Below are 23,653 nucleotides of genomic sequence, written 5' to 3' on the forward strand. Positions count from 1 at the left end.
CTTTTGGTGGCAGAAACTCTAATAACCAACAAGATTTACTTATAATTAGTTATTGACAGTTTATCGTCACAGCGAGTTCCAATTCGTAAAGAAACTATCGCAAAAAGTATTACCATTTACTAATACTGAAATAATTAACATGTTTACAGTAAAACTCCATTTATCCAAACTCATCGCGAAAAAAGATACTTCGGGTAACTCGATAGTTCAGATGACAGATGTCCACATATTTATATTATTCCTTTACTATTATTTATTAATTTATAGAGTTCTACTCATGCTACTCTACTTGCTATCTTTAGAATAGTGAAGCAATTTTAATTGCAGAAGTTCTACTTTTTTAAATGACACATTATGTAACTAAATTGATAATGTTGCGAGAGAGGAAATAAGGAAAAAATTGTAACAATTTGCATTGAATTGTAATTACATGTTGTTACAAAAACCATGAATATATTCCATCTTTCAATTCACGGTTTCCTGCTGAGAATATAACTTTTTTTCTTTTAAAATGACAATATGAACATTCTTTTTCGGTGTAAATAATACTGTGTGGTTGCAAATGACTTCCCAAAAATTTTAATATTTAAAATATGTATTTACTATTTACGAAAAATTCTATTATTCCTGTTTACAAAAAAAACAACATTTTTAAATTACTTCGAAGTGTATGTTAAAAAGATCTTCAAATTTTCGTGCAAATCGATTTTCAAAATTTCGTGGGTCGCCGCCAGTGACACCAGGAGGTCATTCAAGGGTTAATCAGGTTCCATCAAGTGACAGAATACTTATAGACAGTAATGAAATTTCGTGTATAGATCGAATAAGTCAGTCGTTTCTTTTACCTACTTGTTACAAGTAATAGATTCAAGAGGACATCAAATTATTCTTAATTTTTTTATCCATATTTCATAATGTTACTTTTCGATCAAAGCTGTGAAACTAAACGGTTGGAAACATTGAACGAAAGATTATAGCTCTAAGAGTATCTAATTATTCATGGTTCCCAGAAAAATTGTCTTGCCACAAGAAAAAAGGTCATTATCCCAAAAATTATAAAACAGTGGGAAGGATATAATCGCAATTTTCTGATGATAAATTGTCTTTTACTTCGCTTTGAAATTTTTATTCGATGCATACTTCTTCATAATTTTGTCTGAACGTTACGATAACGTACAAATTGTGTAGCTATTCTTCGCGAGTATTCAAGTACCTGGTTAAAATACTTTTCTTGTAACAGCAAATAAAGGTCTGGGGACTCTCAGGTACCGATAAGAAACAATCGCAACATTCGACAAACTGTATCATCAGTCTTTATCGGTGTGTAAATGGCGAGAAATCAAACAATTGACACTGCTAAATGGATACGGCACACCTTCAACAGATAACCCAACGATAATTGTCAGATAGTGCTTGAATTTTTATCTTTTGATTAATATCGAAAATTTCCTCTGATGTAAGATCAGTCATAAAATTCGAATAGGGTGGAAACTCTCTATTCGTTTTCCTATCCTGTTTTTCATTTAATCAGAAATCTTGCTGTAATTATCTACTAGGTATATAGAGAATCTAAAAAAATCTGATTAAATTTTGGTATATAATATCATCAATGAATTGAATTGTAAGAAACTGATACGTTAATAGTAAAACTGTTCTTAGTTACTTTATAACATTTTTGTACCTAAGAACTAACATGATCAAAGTCCATTTTTTTAATTTTTTAAGTATTTGAAGTAGTTTATACTATTCAATTTCCTTCACATATAACGTAATTTAACTAAATTCCTATTATTTTGAAAAGTGAAGAGAAAGTTGATAAAAATGAACTTGGATCAGTTTGGCTTTGAGGTGTAGATTTTAGATAAATGATTTAGATGAAAGTAAATACGTAAAATATGATTTTAGTGATTACATTACCATTTTTACTTTCTTCAAACTAATGAAAACTAGTAAGAAGGATGTATTACACAATATTATAATATAGTATATTATTAGTATACATATAAATTTTGGTGGAATACAGAAATTACTAATTTCAGGAAAAATAAAAAGGCTTTAAATTAAAATTATAATTGCAATGTTAAATTTGTTACATTTTAAAGTAATCAATGGTTCTTTATGAGTGTTTTTCATTTCGCTTTCAAAATATTTTTATGCAGAATCTGTAAAGCATTAGTAACATCACGTAGATTGCCCGATGAAACACAAGCAGTTATTTTACTTTAATAAAACAGTAACACACACATCTTCAGTAGACAATTAACTGACTATGCAGCTTTCTCGATCAATAAAAATCATCTGCCCTCGTCAAAAAGGCGTACTTCGAGGATTCTCAAGTTTTAATGAGAAGACGTAGTTCTGTGTCAAGAGCTCTTAACTTTTGTTTGCAAAAGAATATGGTACTACGTTAACAGTTTTCAATTTTCGTTTACGAACATATAATATGTACCTATACAATCAGCTATATATAGGACGAGTCACGTACATTATTTTTTGGACCATCAAATAACACGTTCCGATTAAAATCTCTGTCGTTTTCCTCGCAACCTAGAAAACTCGGCGATATTATTCCAACCGAGTTTCTATAACGCAATTAATAGCTCGAGTGGAGCGAAATCTGGAGATCCTCTTTTCCCTTTAGCTTTTTCCGAGCTGGCTGTTTTCGCTTCATCGGCGGAAATAGCTGGCCACAAAGGATTTGTTTGGAAGCCCCGCGTTACAGAACGGTGCATATCAGAAAGGCTTCCTCGGTGCATTCGTCTGCCGCGCCTATACATTCAATTACCTCTACCGGGGTCATCGATGGGTCACGAGTCTCCATGTCATCATTCGAAATAATCGCTGGCAATCTTATGCTGTGTATGGCCACGCTTAAGAACACAGTTTATTCTTATCGAAGCTTGGATTTAACTTTCAGCTACCTTTCAACAGATATAATATCAATAAAAGTAACATGGTGAGGTCACTATGTTTCTGTTATTAAAAAGATACTAATTTTATATAAAATATAGAATAAGTTAGTGTAAACAATTTCAAGTACTTTAACTACTTTACTAAGAACAGTATTGTTTTTGCTCTGTATTCAACTGTAGGTAATGTGTAAAATACTGTTTGGCATTAATTTTATTATGTAATGCTTTTCGAATTTAATACATCTGTGGAATTAAGTAATGTCAATTTTTATGCACAAATTTGGCTGGTGAGGGAAGTCTAAAAAATTGCAAGTAACATTGAATATTAATAAAATAGGAAATATTAATACTATTTTTACAAAAAGAAATTCAGTTTAGAAATTTATAGTTTTTAAAGAAAAACTTATTAATGTTCTATTTGTTAGAGTCTGAATTAAAATAAGACTATTCACAGCAACTGTGCATATATTGTGTAGGTGTTACTTATGTTCACATTATGACAAGTCATTCTTTACAAATTTTGTACACATAGGTAATTAGGTAATATTTACGTTTTAATTTTGATAATATTCAACCATGGCATACTTAAATTTATTATTTTTTAATGATTTAATTTTATTGACAGAACTATTCTTACTGCATTAAATATGTTATAAATATACTTAATTTGTAATATAAGAAATTTATATCAATATATAAATAGTATAACTCATTTAATATCTAATGATTATTTTGACTGCAAAAGGTCTTTTATCATTGATTTATAATGTATAAAACCGAGTTTGCCTTCCAAAATTTCTCTCATCACTGTCAACCCAATTATTATATCATTGAGGTATGAACAATGAATAGTTATGTAATATAATTACACCTACATACTGAAGATTAGAATGATAAATATCATATCAATTAAAGATGCATTCCCAAAAATCTAATACTTTTCAGCTTTGGAACATCATCAAAATCTTTTTTATGGAATATTAGTAAATTAAATCACTCGGAGCAGAGTACCACAATATAAATTAAAACACAGGTACAAATTGTTACATGAAAACCAATATATAAAAATATACACCCCACATTCAATTTCATTTACATTACAACACATTTATGTTTGTTAAAATTTCAATATTTTTAGTTTTTCAAATCAAAAACTGCTATTAGAAGTAACGAAAATCGTAAGAATGTATTTCTGATAAATAAATCTTATTTTATAATAATAAATATAAGTACAAAATATATTCTTTTTCTTATCATCAAATATTAGATTATAAAAAAAACGATATTAGATATTGTGCTTCTTTCGAAGTTGTTCAATTGATTATCCGCTTATTGCTAAAACAGAACGTACTGAGGTGGTTAATCAATAGACACATAAATGTGGTTAACTAAAAACTGGTTTTATTAGCACGATGAAGTGTAACCTACAGCAGTTTGACTCCGACCGTTTTCGCGCCCTCACATCATCCCTTCTTATACCTTACAAACTAGAGAAAGTAACAGGAAGAAAGAAGGATGGAAAGAGGGCTGGAAAACGAAGAGGAAAGCGGACAGAACAGAGAGAAAAGTGGAGAAAGTAAAAAGGGGAAAATTGTCCTGAGCCTCGCGCGGATCTGGCCGCCAGATGTAACTGACGATGACCAGACCCGTGCCAATCCTTGGGATCGGATGTAGAAAGAATAGGCAGGAAATTGTAAAGCATTAGAAGAAAAGGTTAAGAACAGCGAAAGTTGAAGAGAAAGTCAGAACAGAAAACGGAAATGGAAATTGAGAAAAAATGACAAGGCCGTGGTGGCAGTGCCGAACTGCCACATCACCCCCTTGCCAGTGATTGACCTAATCACGAAAGTCCGGCTTGGAATCGCTCCGGAAAGTGTACTCGTCTGCCTGACCGAGTTGTTCTTGGGCCCCGACCTGCTGTTGCCGTGGATTCACGGACCGACTGTGCTTGAGGAAGCATCCGTGGTTCAGGTGTCGGCTGTGAAACAGGTAGCGACCCTGGATCCGATGGCCGTTGAGGTTCCTCAGCGGTCGATGTCCCTTGCGCCTCCTCATCGTCCGTCACGATGTAGGCCGGTTTAAGTCGGTCAATGGTTACCGTCACCTGTTTGCCCTTGATGTCCAAGGAGAAGGTTTTTGACCCTCGATTGAGGACCCTGAATGGTCCGTCGTACGGGTGCTGGAGGATTCCCTTGACGGTATCATTACGGACGAAAACATAGTTTGTATCGGCCAAGTCTTTAAAAATGAAAGTTCGTCGTGCACCATGCCGAATTCCTCCAACCGGACTGAGGGCGTGAAAATGCTGTCGCAACCCTTGTACATAGTCGCCTGCGTCGCTGGAACACTCGGCTGGTCGTGGCGCCAAGAACTCTCCAGGAAGACGAAGCGTCTCGCCATAGACCAACTCTGATGCCGTTGCCTTTAGGTCCTCCCGCCAAGCTGAGCGTATACCCAACAATATGGTGGGAAGAACCTCTGTCCACCGGGAATTCTGATGGCACCGAATAGCTGCCTTCAGCTGCCGGTGAAATCGCTCCACCATGCCATTTGCCGCTGGATGGTAGGCTGTCGTCTTCAGGTGTGACGTTCCTAGCAGTATATTCAAGTGCCTGAACAAATGGGACTCGAACTGCTTGCCCCTATCAGTGGTAACCCGTAATGGTGTGCCGAAACGCGAGATCCAACCCTCGTAAAATGTTCGGGCTACCGTGGCTGCTTCCTGGTCGCGCATCGGAAATGCCTCCGGCCACCGCGTAAAGCGGTCCACACATGTAAGACAGTATCGAAAGCCCTCGGAAACTGGCAAGACAACAATGTCAACATGCACATGTTCGAACCTTGCTGATGGTGACGTGAAAACTCCAACCGGTGCTGACACGTGACGCCCAATTTTCGACCGTTGACACTCTATACAGGCACGTGCCCACTTTCGGCAGTCTGTTTTCACCGACGGCCAAACATAACGTTGAGTTATGAGTTTGACCGTGGCGTTAATTCCAGGATGTGCAAGGCGATGCACCGTGTTGAACGCTGTTTGCCGAAAGGGTGGTGTTATGAATGGACGCACCGCCGATGTCGAAACGTCACAGTACACTTGCGCGCGTGCATCCGGGAGAGTCATCTTCTTGAGGCATAAACCCCTTCCTTCGCGCAGGTAGATTTGCAGCTCTTCGTCCTTTTCCTGGGATTTTGCTAGTTCCGCAAAGTCTAGCGTTTGCTCCACCTCTTCAATCCTCGATAATGCATCGGCAACAACGTTGTCTTCACCGGAAACGTGGCGGATGTCTGTGGTAAACTGGCTGATGAACTCCAAGTATCGAAATTGCCTTGGAGAACACTTCTCTAATTTCTGACGGAAAGCAAATATCAGTGGTTTGTGGTCTGTATAAATCCGAAAACTTCTTCCCTCAATCATATGCCGGAAATGCTTAATCGATAGGTAAATCGCTAAGAGTTCCCTATCGTAAGCTCCATATTTAGTTTCTGCGGCTGTTAGTTTTTTAGAAAAGAATGCCAATGGTTCCCAGTCATTGCCTATGCGCTGTTGAAGGACGGCTCCTACCGTAAAATCGGAAGCGTCGCAGGTAATCGCCAACGGTGCGTTGACCTCAGGATGGGCCAGCAGTGCAGCCTGTGCCAAGCTTTGTTTGCAGGTCATAAATGCTGATGAGGCCTCTGGTGTCCAATGCACCGGTGTGCTACCCTTTATGTTGCCGTGTAGCAGGTTGTTGAGGGGTGCTTGATCAAGTGCAGCCTTAGGCATAAAGCGTCTGTAAAAATTCACCATACCTAAGAACTGCCTCAACTGCTTAGCTGTGGTTGGTTGAGGATATTGCAGGATAACATCCACTTTGTCCGTTAATGGGCGAGTTCCCTCCTTGGACACCAAATAACCGAGAAACTTCACTTCAGCTTTACCAAAAATGCACTTCGCGGGGTTAACTACCACTCCATACTTCTGCAGTTTATCGCAAAGGATTTCCAGATGTTGAAAATGCTCTTGTTCGGTCGATGATGCTACCAAGATGTCGTCGATGTATGCATAGCAGAAATCCAGACCTCGTAACACCTCATCGATAAACCGCTGAAACGTTTGCGCTGCATTGCGTAGTCCGAATGACATGTACGGAAATTCAAAAAGTCCAAATGGGGTGGTGATAGCTGTTTTTGGTATGTCTTCGGCAGCAACAGGAATCTGGTTGTAAGCTCGAACTAGGTCTATTGTTGAAAAAATGGTTTTACCCCGTAAAGCCTGCGCGAAGTCCTCGATATGTCTAACTGGGTACCGATCAGGAAGTGTGCGCGCGTTAAGGGCACGGTAATCGCCGCATGGTCGCCATTCGTTCTGTCCTTTTTTCGGGACCATGTGCAAAGGTGACGACCAACTGCTCTCCGAAGGTCTAGTTGTTCCTAAACGCATCATGGTCTCGAATTCTCTTTTCGCCGCCTTGAGTCTGTCAGGTGCAAGTCTCCGCGGTTTGCAAGCCACCGGCGGTCCTGGGGTGGTGTGGATATGATGTACCGTAGAATGCTTCGGTTCCGTAGGCGTGCCTTCTGGTCTCGTAATGTTTGGGAACTTCCGTAAAAGTTTATGGTACGCAGAACAACCCATGATTGTCTTGATGCATGGAATTGCTTGCACCGTTCCGACAGCCGGACGTCCCCTTGCTGATAACGATGTGACCTGATCCAGCAGTTGCCTATTTCTCACATCTACAAGTAACCCAAAATGTGACAAAAAATCTGCACCGATGATGGGTTTTGCCACATCCGCAACGATGAATCGCCAGGTAAAAACCCGCCGTAGCCCGAAATTGAGCGTGAGTGTTCTCGCACCGTACGTCGCAATCGCGGTACCGTTTGCTGCAGCGAGTTCGTAGGTAGACTTCTCGCATGGCCCTCTAATCATCTTCCGAGGAAAAACACAAAGGTCGGCTCCTGTGTCGACCAAGTATTGTGTCTTCGTGTCGCGGTCGGTAACGAAAAGACGGCGTGACGTCGGGCTAGGGTCGCTGGCCGCCATTAGCGACTGCCCTGATCGTTTCCCGCATTGAAGGTACAGGGCGCAATGCATTTACGAGCATCCGTATCAAACATCCAATGATACCAGCAAACACCGCGTTTGCCATGTCTGCGGCTCCTTGAACCCGACCGAGCACTCGAACGTGCAGGCGATCGTGGGCGCGAATCCCTATCGCGGCGCGAAGGGCGAACGTCAGACGTCAATTCTTGCCGAATTGCCGAGATTTCCTGGCGTAAAGATATCGCTAATTGTGCCATCTTCATACTTAATAATGCCTCGAGATCATTGGCAGGAGCAGAATTTACCTCGGAGATTTGCACTCTGGGAGTTGACGATTCAGCAATCGCATCTGCAAGCTCGGCAACCTTGTCCAACTCCACGTCCCTCTGCGTCGCTAAGACTACCTGCATTCCTTGGGGAAGTCGTCCCATCCAGAGGGTCCGCAAGACAGAATCAGGCACCGCCGTCCCAGCTAATCCACGCAGGTGTCTCAGGAACTGCGAAGGCTTGCGGTCTCCGATCTCCTCATGTTCGAGCAGACGTCGTGTCTTCTGCTCCTGCGACGAACTCAAACGACGTATCAGCTCCGTTTTTAATTTTTGATATGGCTCCAACGGTGGTGGATTCATAATAATGTCTCGGACCTCCGCGGCGTACTGTGGAGGTAGAGCACCCAAGATATACCCGAACTTGGTATTTTCTAGGGTTACTCCAGACGCTTCGAAGCTGCGTTCCGACATCCCGAACCACATCTCCGGATCGGAAGGGCAGAATTCGGGAATCCGAACCGCTACGCGATCCACCGAAGGTGCTCCAACGCCAAGAGAATCGTTAGTCACCTGACCTGTAGCCATCTTCACTCACAGTTCTTATATATACACTGAGTCACTAAAAATAAAAAATCTACGCGGATAACACTGTTCAGTTTCTACCGTTGTAATGTCCACCACAATCAACAGTCACCGATCACGTCGGGGTCACCAATAATTGAGGTGGTTAATCAATAGACACATAAATGTGGTTAACTAAAAACTGGTTTTATTAGCACGATGAAGTGTAACCTACAGCAGTTTGACTCCGACCGTTTTCGCGCCCTCACATCATCCCTTCTTATACCTTACAAACTAGAGAAAGTAACAGGAAGAAAGAAGGATGGAAAGAGGGCTGGAAAACGAAGAGGAAAGCGGACAGAACAGAGAGAAAAGTGGAGAAAGTAAAAAGGGGAAAATTGTCCTGAGCCTCGCGCGGATCTGGCCGCCAGATGTAACTGACGATGACCAGACCCGTGCCAATCCTTGGGATCGGATGTAGAAAGAATAGGCAGGAAATTGTAAAGCATTAGAAGAAAAGGTTAAGAACAGCGAAAGTTGAAGAGAAAGTCAGAACAGAAAACGGAAATGGAAATTGAGAAAAAATGACAAGGCCGTGGTGGCAGTGCCGAACTGCCACAGTACAAATGAAATGTATTGTAGATTCTAGATCGAGGAGATTGAAGTGCCACCCAATATTCATAATCTGAAGAAACCAGCAAATTTTTCACGTTTGATCAAACTTCTTGATCGAATTGTTCGGTGAGAAAAATGAATTGAAAGTGAGCGAGACATACATACAACACGTAGCGAGGAACGATAATCGGAAGTGATAAGGTCAGCGCTTGCAATACCTTGTCAGCTATGAAAAATTTCTAATTCTAGTTCGTATCGTCATTGCATGTTCTTGAAAATATATATTACCACCAGTTTGCTATTGCCAACATTTTTTTGTTAACATAAGAATAATGTACTCAGTAATCGACACCTTTAATAAAACTTGGCACACTACTTCTTCTCGAAAATAATTCATAATGATACATTTTCGGTGGTGAAAGATTTCAAATTAAAACTTTAAGTTCAAGATAATTTTATAGTAAATGTTGATAACTGGATTAATATCGACTGTTGGGTGCTTTACCCTATTTAGATGACTTTTAATTATGACTGATTTACAATTGATCTACAAAACATAACAACTACTTAAACTAGACATAATTAAATTAATTTACATAACGCAATATGATAAACCTCTTTTTAGTAGAAAAATATTAGGGAACTATGATTATTTAATATTGTGAGGAAGATAAGTATAGTGAAAATATATAAATGTGTGAATTATCAGTAAGACGTGTGTGCACATTAAGTATAATTGCATCTGGTGTTTAATAACCCACGATAAGGATACAAATGTCAAATGTAATAATTTGTAGTTTAATGAAAAACATGTATGTAATCCGATATACAATAGAAATCAAAGTATCATTTTATATCTTTTGCTGATTGACTCTTACTGGCATGAATGAAAAATTAAATTACATCCACTATATCAATGAGTAGTTTTATTAGCATTTTTCGCATCTAGTATATAATTATGTAAACGAATATTCATAAAAGCACATAATTCATAAAAGTAATTTCTAATATGTTATTGAAAGCAATTTAAAGTTTGAAAGAGTTTGATTTTGTAATGATTGTAATTCGTTTTAAAATGGAAATAGAGATTAAATATATCATGTTAGATTTCAATCGTTCAAACATGCATTCACTATACCTACATTACTCATGCGATTCAAGATTTTCATGATAACTTTGATCGCATTCATTTCAGTATTTGTTAATTTAATTTACTACCTAGGCATACAAAAGTGAAATTGACATTAAATGAAAAATGGTTTTGTTGTTGTTCGACAATTTAATGCTGCATAGAAGAAAACAGAATTATTGTTTGTAAGAATAGAATTACGTATTAACTAAAATTTTAGGTAGGTAACATGTATATGTCATTTATCTATTTTAAGGAAAGAAGATTTAAGAGGAAGATTTTAGGGTAATCAAAAATCATAGATAGTGATTCCTTCTAAGACTAAAAACAAAAAATATATACATACTTGACTTAACACATTCGAAAATATGTAGTTTAGAAAAGAGGTTTGAATTTGAACAAACTGCTTTAATTTAAAAGATATTCAGAGCGTTTGAGAGCCAGTAATACAAGCAGAAAGCTGCTGTTTGTGTGTAACAGAAAAATTAATCAGAAATAAAGAATATAATTATTTGTTAACGTCCCTCGTTTTCTAAAAAATTCAGTTTGAATTTCATTGAATTTCAGTTTGAATTTCAGTATACATGTATACTGAAACATAATTTTAGGCACTTGAAGGATATAATGGACCAAAAAGATACGAATAATAAATTTTTGTTAAACCGCGACATTTTTGGGTCGACTGTATACAAAGTGTTACAGAACGTTTTTACTTTACAGCAAATAAGGTCAATGGTCAAACAGTTACTGTGATCTTGCGTTCATTGATCACTAACTATCTCCCGTTCGAACAGAATTGCATTGCTGATAACATAACTTATGATTGGTTCTACGTATTGCTTCCAAATCACGATTGCGATTGATTGAATTGATGTTGCATCTGTGTCAGATATCTGCTAACTAATTATGCTTCTCAAACACTTAGTGCTGTATTTCTGTGCACTCATGTTTGTTGAGAATTCAGAAACAGTTTTCTTGAAAATAAAGTACAATACCTTCCTGATTTTAGGGCACCCTACATTTATTCTAAGACTTATAGTAGTCACTTTATTAACTGGTATAAATAAAGCATCAGTTCCTATTTTCATCAATTCTTAAGCACACTAACAAATATCAGAATATTGATCCTCTTAATCCAACAGAATTTACTCTGTCTTGTAACAAGACAGTAGTTACACCTAAATAGAGTTACAGCAAAGAGTAGACAGTAAACAATAGAATTGCACCTAACTCGATATAATCTATTTTGCTTTATCTATTTTACTAATCCATTTACATAAGAACTAATTATTTCACGTACACGCTATGGTGTTCCATTTATAAACGTTTAAATATAAGCACAAAAACACAACCATAGATACTCCACAAAAAACGAAACTGAGTAACATCCATTAAAAGTACGAATTTCTAAATTCAAGAAGTCTAATTACAGTTGCCATTTAATTGCATAAATATTTAATTCATGACACAGTATTTATTTAACACAGTTGCACGATTCGACAGAATAAAAAATGGGCCTTCACGTACATTAGGTTCGTTTTTCGCGAAGAATACAAGCGACGTACACTAATGCACGATGATAATTCTTATCTCTTCGTATACGGGTATTCAGTTTTCATTGCATGAAGGAGCATTTACTGGGAAACCCCACAGGGCGAGAAACGGGACACGAAGTAGCTCGCAAATGTTCACCTTGCTCGAATGTGGAACATCGATTGACCGGTGAGCCGTGTGTGAGGTCGTTTGTTCTTTAATAGGAAGGCGGCTGGGGTTTGAGTGGGTGGTAGATGAAACAAAACTCGTCTGAGAAGCTCGCTACTGGCAACGAAGGGGAGGAAAGTCAAATTCGTTTGGTAGCTTCAGTAGCTACGAAGTGGGGTGGTTTTCGTGGCAGACTTTTCTTTATTTCGCTTGAAATAGAATATAAAATTGATAACGTAATATATGATTGATTAAAGAAACAAGATCAAACAATGTATACTTCCCAATTTATGTAATTATAGTAAGATAAGATACAGATAGAATTAAGTTGAAATACGCTAACAATGTAAACTCATACAAATCATAGTGGTTGTTAATAACCTATGATATTGATGCAACCTAAAATAAATAAATTATATAAAAAAAAAAGATCGTTAGGATAATATAGCAATACTGTTTATTAATCATTCTTTTAAACTGAATACGTTTTTGGGGTTTGATATCCAAAGACTTCATACAAATCTTTCAAAAAGTTCATTTACAGCTCATTATTCATGTATCTTATAGATTTATAAAGTATAGAGAGTGTTTAGAACAGTATAGAATAGTCTCTTAGGATCGATTATCAAAACAATGAAAGAAGGACCTGCACACACATCTATGCTTAATAACACTTAAGTCTTCATTTATACATACATACATTATTTAGTATTTCTTAAAATACAAGCCTTAAACACTTGTACAATAACAGTATCCACAAACTTAAGAAAATAAAAAAACAAGCTGCAATTATACGATGTATTTTGCGTCAAGTAACATATCTTACGTTTAAACATTAAAAATTGAAATATTAGAGTTATTGTAACGTTAATTTCTTATGATCACCTCTTTAAACTATTTATTACAACAGTGTTCATAACTTAATAATATGTAAACCTTTTCAATATATGTATTTGCTATAATTAAGTATAATTAATAATAGAGATAATATATTATCCAAACTAGTTCATAAATTCTGTAAAAGTTTTGACCACAGTAAAACATATTTCTGTAAACCACAAGTTTAGTTTATCGTTTTGAGTGAATGTGTTTATTTAAAATTATTCATTAATTATTATCATAATTCTAACTGTTGTTAACTTCAATATTCTCGGGATATATGCACGCAGATCATCCTTCTTTTTCCTTCTGTTTGTGCGAATGACCTTCCTATGTATGCTGCTGATAAATGGTTGTCAGTCGTTGATACTGATGATAAGGTACACGGCTGGTATTGTAAGTCTCAATGGCATGAGTCGGACTATTTTGAATTAAATATTATAGAGGAAAGGGTAGGAACATAAGATAAGGAAGACATATGCGACACCAAGATTCTGATCTACATACAGTACTGACACTTTTAACAATGAAAGTTAAGTATTATGAAGATAATAATACCCACGAATAGCCATTATCGTTTAATGTTCTTTTGTTTAATAGACATTTCCTGTTTGGCCACAATAGAAAGTTTTTTCGCGCGTATATTGAAGTAAAGTTCACTTCAATTTATTTTCTGCTTTTTTCACAAAAACATAGAAAGTTACTAATTCTATAATAATTGCAATTTCAAAATATACGAGGGGATTTATGGTACTTTGTTTCTTGAAGGGTGATGTAACGACGAAAAGTAAAATGAGTTGGTAGTAATATGTGAGACTAATATTTTAATATAATGATATTACGAATATAGTACTATTAAATAATATTATAATAAATTCCATAACACATATTCCAGGGATAAATTATGGATTCAACGCTTGTTGTGCGAATTGTGAGCCAATAACGAGTCTGCAGGTCCAGAAAGCGAAATTTATATACGCGATTTGTAAATCTAAATAAATTGTAATCACGTTGTTATATTTAATATTTTTACGGGATTAAATTTTTGTATAAACACTTTAACGTAGTCTCAATTTATTTTTCTCTATAGTATTAGAGGAAGCGAAAGCTGAAACGCAATTTCGTCTATCTTCATTTTCGCCTTATTTTAGCATGTAGAATCGCATCATAAAATTTCTGAAACTTTTTCTTTATGAAAAATTAAGAAAAATATAAGGAATAAAATTTGTTTGTTTTTAGATTAGTTTTCGAGATAATCTGGATTGGACATTCGCCCCATATTCCCATATTTCCATATTTCCATTTCAGGCTCCCAAAACTCGGATAATTCCCAATTTGTGTAAGTCATCATCGTGGTAACTTAACGAAATCTGAGTATTCACTATGAACTGATGATTTGAATAATATACCAAAAGTCATAAAACATTGTTTATAATACGGTAGACATTATAGATCGCTGGGTGAATCGTATCTTAGCTGTAATCTCGTATAATATGGAATTTTCAAACTCGATTATCTCGAAAACTAAATCGGAAACGCAAAAGTTTTATTCTTCATTTTTTTTCTTATCTTTTTTTATAAAGAATCATCTCCTGCGCGCTCGTACATGTATTCGGAAACACCCTGTATGAAAATATTGTGGTAGTAAAATATGTTCAGTGAAGAATTCACGCATCAGAATCGATGATTTATTAAATTTCTGGATCGAACAGGTCGACAAAGAGAGTAAATTAAAATGAAGAAAGACAAAGCAATCTGCAGCTGGCGAGTGACGGCCGAGATTGATGAGGCCGCTGTTTGAGGTGTCAATCACTCTTGAAAATTCAAATTTTCATATATTTCGATAAACCTTTGTAAGTTATGTGTGTTACTAATCGATCGTTTAGATTTTTAAATGACTACCAAATCCTTAATGTGACATTATTTAAATAAGTTTCATTTAAATTTAATAACATGAAATTAATTTGCACAACGTAAGTATTGGTCAAATGATGTATGAGTAAAAATGATTTAAATGACGTTGCATTTGAAAATATCGCGATAGAAAAAAATCTTGCTAATATTTAATAATACAAGTATTGCAAATATGAATAAACTTTACAGATGTATATAAATTATTTAATTGTACATTTATTTAAATAGTATTTGTTTCTAAGTTATTAAAAGGTATTTCAATACACATTACTTACAATACTGGTTGTAAAAAAATAATTTGTTATTTAACGTTTTGGCTACCTTATGGCGGAATTTAATAGAACGTTTACAATAATCATAATTAATAACTTTTATGTCATCCTTTTTCTATAGTAATCTTTAACTAAGACAATTGTTAAGAATGTTCATAAACATACGAATTACTATTATTTATAGTTATATACAAATATGTTACTTTAAAAGCATTATTGGTGAAATTATTAAGGTGGTTTCAATGATGTATTTCATCCCGTATTATTGATACAAAATGTATTAATCAGTACTTGTTCCTCAATAATACAAAGTGTATAAATTATGACCCTAGTAATGATACATTAATTGAAAAATATCGTATTATATATGATATTTTTATTATCATCCTAAAACATCAAGAAACTCTGAATAGGGACGAGTAGTATTATACTGTATGCTTTCAGACAAATATGAACAGTATAACAAAGGGAAAAGATGTCGCAACTTTTAATGAGTACTATGTTCCAATTAAAAGTCTTCAAATAAACTTTGAACAGATTCTGTTCCGTTTATATGTATCTTTGTAACAAAGAAATATCAGAAGGTACATTCATGTTAACCTGGAATATACATAGAATACCACAATAAAATTAATTAGCTATAAGCGGCAGTGTATGTAAACTGATACGAAACTGTATCTCCTTGACAGCGAACAACGCTTTTGCACATAACATAATTCACCTTTATAAGCTTTTGTAATCCAGATCAAGACAGAGCTCAGTAAAAAGATAAAAAAGAAGGAATTTTATGAAAATGCAATAAAAAATAAATGATTTCTGATAAGTTCCTGTAAGATTTATTCAAAGAAACACACATTTAAAAATGGTAATTGAAGAGTGAGAAATACGCAAAATAACGTAAGGTTGAAGAGAAGCCGCTCTTATTAATAATTACTTAACGTAGGCCGCAACAGAAGACGGGCTTTATCTTCCTGCAAGGTCAAGTGAAACCATAGAAATTGATTCTTTAAAAAATAAAACAACAGGAAGAATGCTTCTCAACAAAGGAAAAACTTTTCCAGAGAACTTAGCTGCAACCTGCGTTTGAAAGTTTGTTGCAGTCGTTTAATATCACATCGAACCATAAAAAAGGGTGTAAAGTTTAGCGCGAAGTGTTAGCAGGGAATACAATTTCTCGGATAACACAGGTCCAAAGTTTGCCAAGTTAGACTGTACAGGAGCAAACTTTGGCAAATTCGAAAGGATGGATAAGATTCAATTTTGATTGCAACTTCAAGGACGGAGGTGTTAAAAGTGGAGGTGCTCCTTTACAGTCGATTACCTTGCTTTTACCTTTGTGCTTGGAATAGATCAAAACGGGAACCCCTTTCGCGACGAGCAAAGCGAATTTGTGAGGGTCCAACTGCATCAGGTTATTACGGTACGAAGCACCTGGACTGCTCGAAATCGTTAAAGAATTATGCTACAGTATTATTAGCTCGTTAAGGTGACATTTTTAGGAACAATGTATTAATTTAATCCTAATTATATGGGGAAATATACCTTCTATTCGACACTGACCCAGTTCTCACAGTTTTTTACGAATTTAACTTAAAATGAAGGTTCGAGGTTGAAGTTTATAAAAATTCGATATAATAACGATAATACTACATACATGCTATACGTATATTATACAAGTTTTATGAAAACAAATAATTTGCTAGCTTTTACTCTCAATGTCGATTACTGAATACTTTATTCTAGTTATTGACAAGGAGACTACAGCTTTTTTCACGAAATTTCAAGCGAAGAAAGCTTCCCAGATATATGTATATTCATTTTTAAATAAATTGTCATTTTGTACGATTCATCAAATTGAATACACCAATATTTAATTTTAGGAGCATGAGGTCAGAATTTTACGAGAATATTTCATGAAATATTTGAAGATCTGAAAATTTGAATACTAGATAATTTGAACATTTCAATATCTAATAATTTGAAAATGAAGGAATTGAAACATTTTAATATTTGAAAATTTTTTAATTTTTAAGTCTACCAATCGTTCAGAAACATAATACAGACACATTAAATTCAATTATTAATATACCGTAAGTTATTGGCATGTACTCCAAAACGAGAGTTTTAGCATATTTTGCAAACTGGCAAAAACTCATTGAAAAATAAATGTCACTATGAAACACAAGACACAACAAATGATATCGATTAAAACAGTAATTTCTACATGAATGAACGCATTTTTATCGGTTTGATGGAACCGTCCTTGGTTATTTTTCAGTTAGTAATTCTAAATTCCAATTTAAAGTAGTTTAATAGCAGCAATATTTCGTCTTAGTTTTATCAAAAATATCTTGTGTACCTAATAAAAATCCTCTGAGCAACGTTAGACGTACAATACAAAAATTTCATTTTTCATATAGAGTAATACGTGTACACAGTTCCTATTCAGTAATATACATATAAATCGGTCATTGGATACAAGCATCAAGTTCAAGTAGCTGATGGCTTCCTAGTTGGCCGATCTAAGAAAGTGTAGTACATATGTATGTATGTATTTCAGCTGCCTTGTTTCAGTCTACTAAGACTTTTCATTAAAATATAGAATTTTCATTGAAGGCTCATTAAAAGTTTAACTGGCATAAGTAGTTATCAAAATGCCTGTTAATTCAATTGACAACTTTCTAACCGCCAGAATTACGTTCAACTTATAAAAGTTGGCCAGTCTTTCATGTTTATCTGTGTTATCTGTGAAAGTGGCTGATATGGTATTATCAACCAGGAAAGTGAACGGAATTTATCGAAAACATATAAAATGAGGCAATAGTGAATACTGACCCCTATGCACAGATACAGCTTATTATTGTCTAGTAATGGAAAGCAGTAAGAGGGATATTTAACATACATTCTTTAATACAAATTCAAATCCTATTATCTACGTAAAAATATTGTTTAATATCAGGTAATACGATTGTATTTATCAATAGCATCAATTAAATCAAATCTATGATTGATCAAATTAATTAGACAAATTAACGAAAAATTTGTGATAGTTTCGAATGATATTTCCTATGCTTACTATAATTACATATAATTAAAAATTTGTAACCGAAGTTCAATAGAGATTTATTTTCATTAAGACCATTGGTACTTTTTAATATCAATTATGAATTATGCAATATACAACATTCCCTCAATGCAAGCCCATCGTTGTTAATATTTCTTGGGTCTGTAGTTTATTCTGTCGTTTTCTTACTATTCTTATTTTCGATAAAGTAGAAATATATCTCTAGTATCAATGTAACAAATTGATTGCATAGACTTAATTCGAATTTGCGAAGGAGTAATTCTACATACTAAAGTAAGATGAAATTGCATTTGTAGATTCGTTTCTAAAAAACGTTTAAAATTTACGTGAATGTATATAATTGAAGACTTATTGATTATTCTACTGTCAACATGCATTATGTAGTTTTGAAATAGACACAGAGGAGTCAGTAAAATAAGTCTCGAGTTAGATATATTTAGAGTGTACTTCAGGCATTTTCTCAACAATTAATAACTCGAAAACGAAGCCTCTTTGAAGGAAGAAACTTTGAAAAGTATTGTTCCTTTCTTAAACCATAATGATACTAATTAACTTGACGGTTTGAATTCAGGAATCTCGATACAAGAAGAAACCAATACTACAGTTATTAAATGTAAAGAAGATATCATGAAGTATTGAACATCAAATACCATCAATTGTCTTTGAATATATTTCAAGTCTTTAATTAAAAGTGCTATTATTTTGTCCCACAAAACTTGGTTCATAATTCAGTTTTTTGAATAACATAATAAATAGGTTGACAAGATCTAATTTTCTTTCATTTTACCATGTTTATAAAGACAGTCTAAAAAAGTACACATACAAGACAATTACAATGCTTACTTAAATAAAAATTAGCAACATTTTAATGTGTGCTATTCTTTTATCCCGAAATGTATAACTAAAAGAATTGTGATTATATTAAGCTCATTTTCGGCTAGACCTTAATTTAAAGAAATTCGTAACAAAGCTTCCTAGGCCACAATCTATATAGTAAAAATAATAAATGAATAAAAGAAAAATATTGCCTATGCTTTGAATCCCAGTAACCGTGAAGCCGCCCTTAGAGGATTCTCAGGGACCAGCTCAACCAATATAGGGAGGCCAATGATCCCGCTCTTTGTGGGGTTGCCAGGATATAAGTTTCGCGATAGGACAGACGGCGCCAAGCTCTGTCTCCTTGCCATTAGGGAAGCCTACATTCTACCCAACATGATCACGGTTCTTTGCACGTGGATCGTACACAGACTAGACTTAACGTGCAGCACGTGACTGTATGCGCGTAGGACGACACGATCTCCACGAATTAAATTGTTTTTCGTAACTCCTGATCGGGGTTGCGTCCTTGGACGCCCGCTGTTCCCGTTAGCCCGGGGTGTGACCTAGATTTCTATCGACGGAGTTGTTTATTTTTAGGTTTCCGTGATATTGGAGATAGTTCGTGTCAGCAACTATTTTGTCTTCAGTTTAAAGCTCTTTCACTATCCTTCATGTCTCAGGTTCTTTCCAGGGCATTCTTTAACGCCAACATTCTTCCACATATATATGTAATAGGATATTAATATCCATCTTATGTCATTTCAATATGTAGTGACGGATGACACGTTGAATGCAATTTGAATTTCGCGGTATTGTGTCGTGCGTGGCGCATGCGTGACATTTGATAGATGACATTTCCTGTGACAGAATAACAAAGTGGATTCGAACGAATGATGTGGAAAGATAGTGGAGACGGGAATGAAAGGCTTTGTGAATGTTTTGAAAAACTTATACAAAATTTATTTCGAATCGTTTTGAGTATTAGTTGACAGAAAAATGAGGTTAGAATTACTGGGTGCTTGGGAAACAATATTTGTACAAATGTTTAGCTAAGAAGTGTAAATAAGTCATGTTTATTTTCTACATCTGTGAAATATAGGGAACAAAATCTATATGAATAACAGTTATTAAGGAAAATGTATGACACAAAATTATAACTATCTTTTATTATATAAATATTACATGATTGTGAATAACAGGAAACTCTTGTTTCAGCTGAATGAGGCTCATGGAACCCTTGGGTGTTGCCCAGGACGTGGTGGAGACGGGCACATTAAAAAGATGGTCCGACTTCCCTGTCCAACACAGATTCACGGACTATTCCAATTCCATTGGAGAGCCATCACATCACACGATAAGTCCTTTTCCATGTCAACCAGCGCTCAACAACAAGCTTGCGCTATGGTAGATATAAACTAATAGTAAATGGAATTACATATTTAGTTTACGGAATGTTATAACAGTGTTTTGTTTCAGGACTGGAGATATTTCCGTTTTACAAGTAGATGCAGTAGTAAATTCTACCAATGAAACAATGGATGATAACAGTCCTATGTGCCAAAAAATATTTGCTGGTGCTGGATCAGCACTCAAGATGGAAATATTTAATGAAATAAAAGGTAATCATTCAATATATGAGTGAGCAACTGTAGTAGGTTCTGAATTATAAGATTTGCGTTATACTATGACTTTTCTTATTCTTGTAGTTTAATGTTTTAAGCAATAAAAGTATTATTTGTAATAGATATGGTGACAAAGCATATGTATTATATCATCCCATGAATACTGTTTCTGAAAATCATTTTATTCGTGAAGTAATTAATGCATACTGTTATTTTTAGTTACAACTCTATCGAATATTATATTCTACCATCATTTCCTATTTATCAGATAATTTTTGTGTCTCTCTTTCAAAGGATTCATACTATTCTGAATTAAAATGTAAATCAGGAAACAGTATTACTTATGGAATAACCTATATTTTTAGCATTTAACATGTTAAGCTCACTTAAATATGCTATATATTTTTTATTTTATAATAATAATGATTTGTAGAATGTAAAACTGGTGAGGTGAGAGTGACACAAGGCCATGGATTACCTGCACGCTTCATTATCCATACTGTTGGACCAGTATATAATGTGAAATACCAAACAGCAGCTCAAAATACGTTACATTGTTGTTACAGGTAACATTTTTGTTTAAATATGAATTTTTTGTATACATATTATAATATATATTATATGACCTTTTTCATTTGTCATAGAAATGTTTTACAAAAAGCAAGAGAGCTTGGTTTACGTACAGTTGCATTACCAGTAATTAATTCAGTACGAAGAAATTATCCTCCTGATGCTGGAGCACATATTGCTCTCAGTAAGTATATAATAAATAACACTTTCAAATTGTTCTAATGTTTTAAAAAATCCATGGTGATTAACTTGTTTTTTCTTCTAACAGGAACAATAAGAAGATTTTTAGAACAATATGGAGATTCTATAACATGCATTGTATTTGTTCTGGAACCATGTGATCTCGGAATTTATGAAGTTCTTCTTCCACTGTATTTCCCGCGAAATTTGGCAGAGCAAGATAACGCTTGTTGGCAACTACCAAATGACATAGGTGGAATGGATGGAGAACCTCTCCTTCCCGATCGACAGATTAGAATTATTGACAATCCTCAGCATGCTCTACACGGTAATAACATGAAATAATATTAATTTCATATTGTAAATATTAGTTTGCGTAAAATACATATGAAGCCACATTCAAAACATTAAAGAATCGAAATGAGTGGTAGTCATTTAGGTTATCTTTTTCTGTGATAGGTGATGAGAGCGTAGAATTATCTACACAATTAGAGACATCCGTGAACATTGGTGAACATGCATTCGCACAGATGCAGGGTGATTTAGATCGACAGAGACTTCTCGGAGAAAGACCACCTGCAGACCCACTCGCGGATATTATGCTGAAACAAATGCAACAGAAAGAAAGGTATTTTTCAGTTTCTTTTTTAATTTCCGTATCGGGATTGCGCGTTTATTTCAATCAAGTAGATTTTTGTATGTATTCGCCAAGACAGCTGACGTTTGTTCGAAATATTCCATTCATTCAATGTCACCAACGCAGTTTCATACAGAATTAACATGACTTTCGCGCGTCATAATACTATTTTCAACTACTCATGCGTAAACAGTGCTATTTGTGGGCGCAAACATTTCTATCATATACTACGCACAATTTCATTCATCAAGGGCGTGCTAACTTATTTTATGATTCATAAAGAACAAATTTATCTAATGATAAATATCCATGTATCGTCGAAGACTGAAAACAAGAATTAGAATCATTAAACGTCTAAACGACTAAATATTAGTCATAGTCTAACTAAAACGACTTTGGATAGGTTTTATGAATACTGTAAACTTAGATGTTTCTTGGCTAAACCAAACTTACTCTTTGCTAATTTGTTATCAATATAATTAAAACTTACGTAAAATTTGCTAGACAATTATGTGCTACAAATGAGTAATGCAGTTTTACAATCTAATTTTGTCGACCGTAGATTTCTTTCATACCGACTTTCGCTACATGAATGTTTCATTCGGTAAGATGCGATACCACTGATAAGTTAATTCTTTCCTTCTGAGATATGAGATACCTATAGCTGGTTCGTTCTTGGAGTGCAAACACACATAATTGACAAGTATGCTACACGGGTTGCATATTACCTGGCGTTTTCATATTTCTATAGAATAGGATAGACAATAAAAAACAGTACAATTTTTTAATCTAGAATTCATTATAATCGCTAATAAACATGGAGTTTATGCGACTTTATAAGACAAGGAAACAAATTCAAATTCTATAAACTTTCACGAAATTCGAAATTACAATGTACAAATAATTAAATTGGAATGGATTGTGATTTTAAATTTGAAACATTTGAAAATTACAAGATTGTAAAATTATTTTTTATTTTTAACTAATTATGTATTCCTACACATGGATTCATAATTATTAAGTTCATAATTTTTTAAGTTCACTGAAACGAATCATTCTACTGTGGAATATCTTTTAACGCAAGATTACTGTAAAAAGTTTGACATTAGCTCTTAAAGTAACCATTTCCTACAAAATTTAACACTATTCTTTAAATTATGAAATTCGCAGTTATACAAAGTACATTTCTGTCCTTTCTTGAAAGGACAAATTACTCATATTTTGGTCTTTCTTGAATTTTTCTGGAGTCTTTCTTGATACATTAGAACACTGATCATGCATCATTGTTACTGACTACAAATTGTCTCCTACTTTTTCAAAAACACTGAAACGCAGGTAAAAGAGTTACGCAGCATTTAGAAAGCAATTACTTTGGCTCTTAAGGTGTACTTTAGTCAGTTTCGCTAAAATACCGTGAGTGATCACGTGAATAAAGTGTCTTTCTTTACGTCATCGCGAAATA

The 23,653-nt window shown here is 34.8% G+C and overlaps 2 protein-coding genes across 3 annotated transcripts in view; one reads left to right on the forward strand and one right to left on the reverse strand.

The window, feature by feature from the left end:
- The window catches only part of Gdap2 (ganglioside induced differentiation associated protein 2), a 100,694-nt gene that overhangs the window by 33,502 nt on the left and 43,539 nt on the right, over positions 1–23,653 (forward strand). Inside the window, exons 1-7 of one of the 2 annotated variants that reach the window (XM_076382905.1) lie at positions 20,119–20,320; positions 20,398–20,586; positions 20,659–20,801; positions 21,238–21,370; positions 21,449–21,558; positions 21,643–21,882; positions 22,014–22,182. In XM_076382905.1, the coding sequence (XP_076239020.1) occupies positions 20,402–20,586; positions 20,659–20,801; positions 21,238–21,370; positions 21,449–21,558; positions 21,643–21,882; positions 22,014–22,182 (980 nt within the window). In that variant the 5' untranslated portion in view covers positions 20,119–20,320; positions 20,398–20,401. Of the gene's footprint in view, positions 1–20,118; positions 20,321–20,397; positions 20,587–20,658; positions 20,802–21,237; positions 21,371–21,448; positions 21,559–21,642; positions 21,883–22,013; positions 22,183–23,653 lie in introns of those variants that run through there. The other variant, XM_076382904.1, reaches the window with a different exon arrangement.
- On the reverse strand, positions 7,938–8,792 carry LOC143182083 (uncharacterized). The gene has a single exon (XM_076382823.1). The coding sequence runs from the start codon at positions 8,790–8,792 to the stop codon at positions 7,938–7,940; it is 855 nt and encodes a 284-aa protein (XP_076238938.1).

This window comes from Calliopsis andreniformis, chromosome 8 (genome assembly GCF_051401765.1).
Source record: "Calliopsis andreniformis isolate RMS-2024a chromosome 8, iyCalAndr_principal, whole genome shotgun sequence".
Taxonomy (NCBI): domain Eukaryota; kingdom Metazoa; phylum Arthropoda; class Insecta; order Hymenoptera; family Andrenidae; genus Calliopsis; species Calliopsis andreniformis.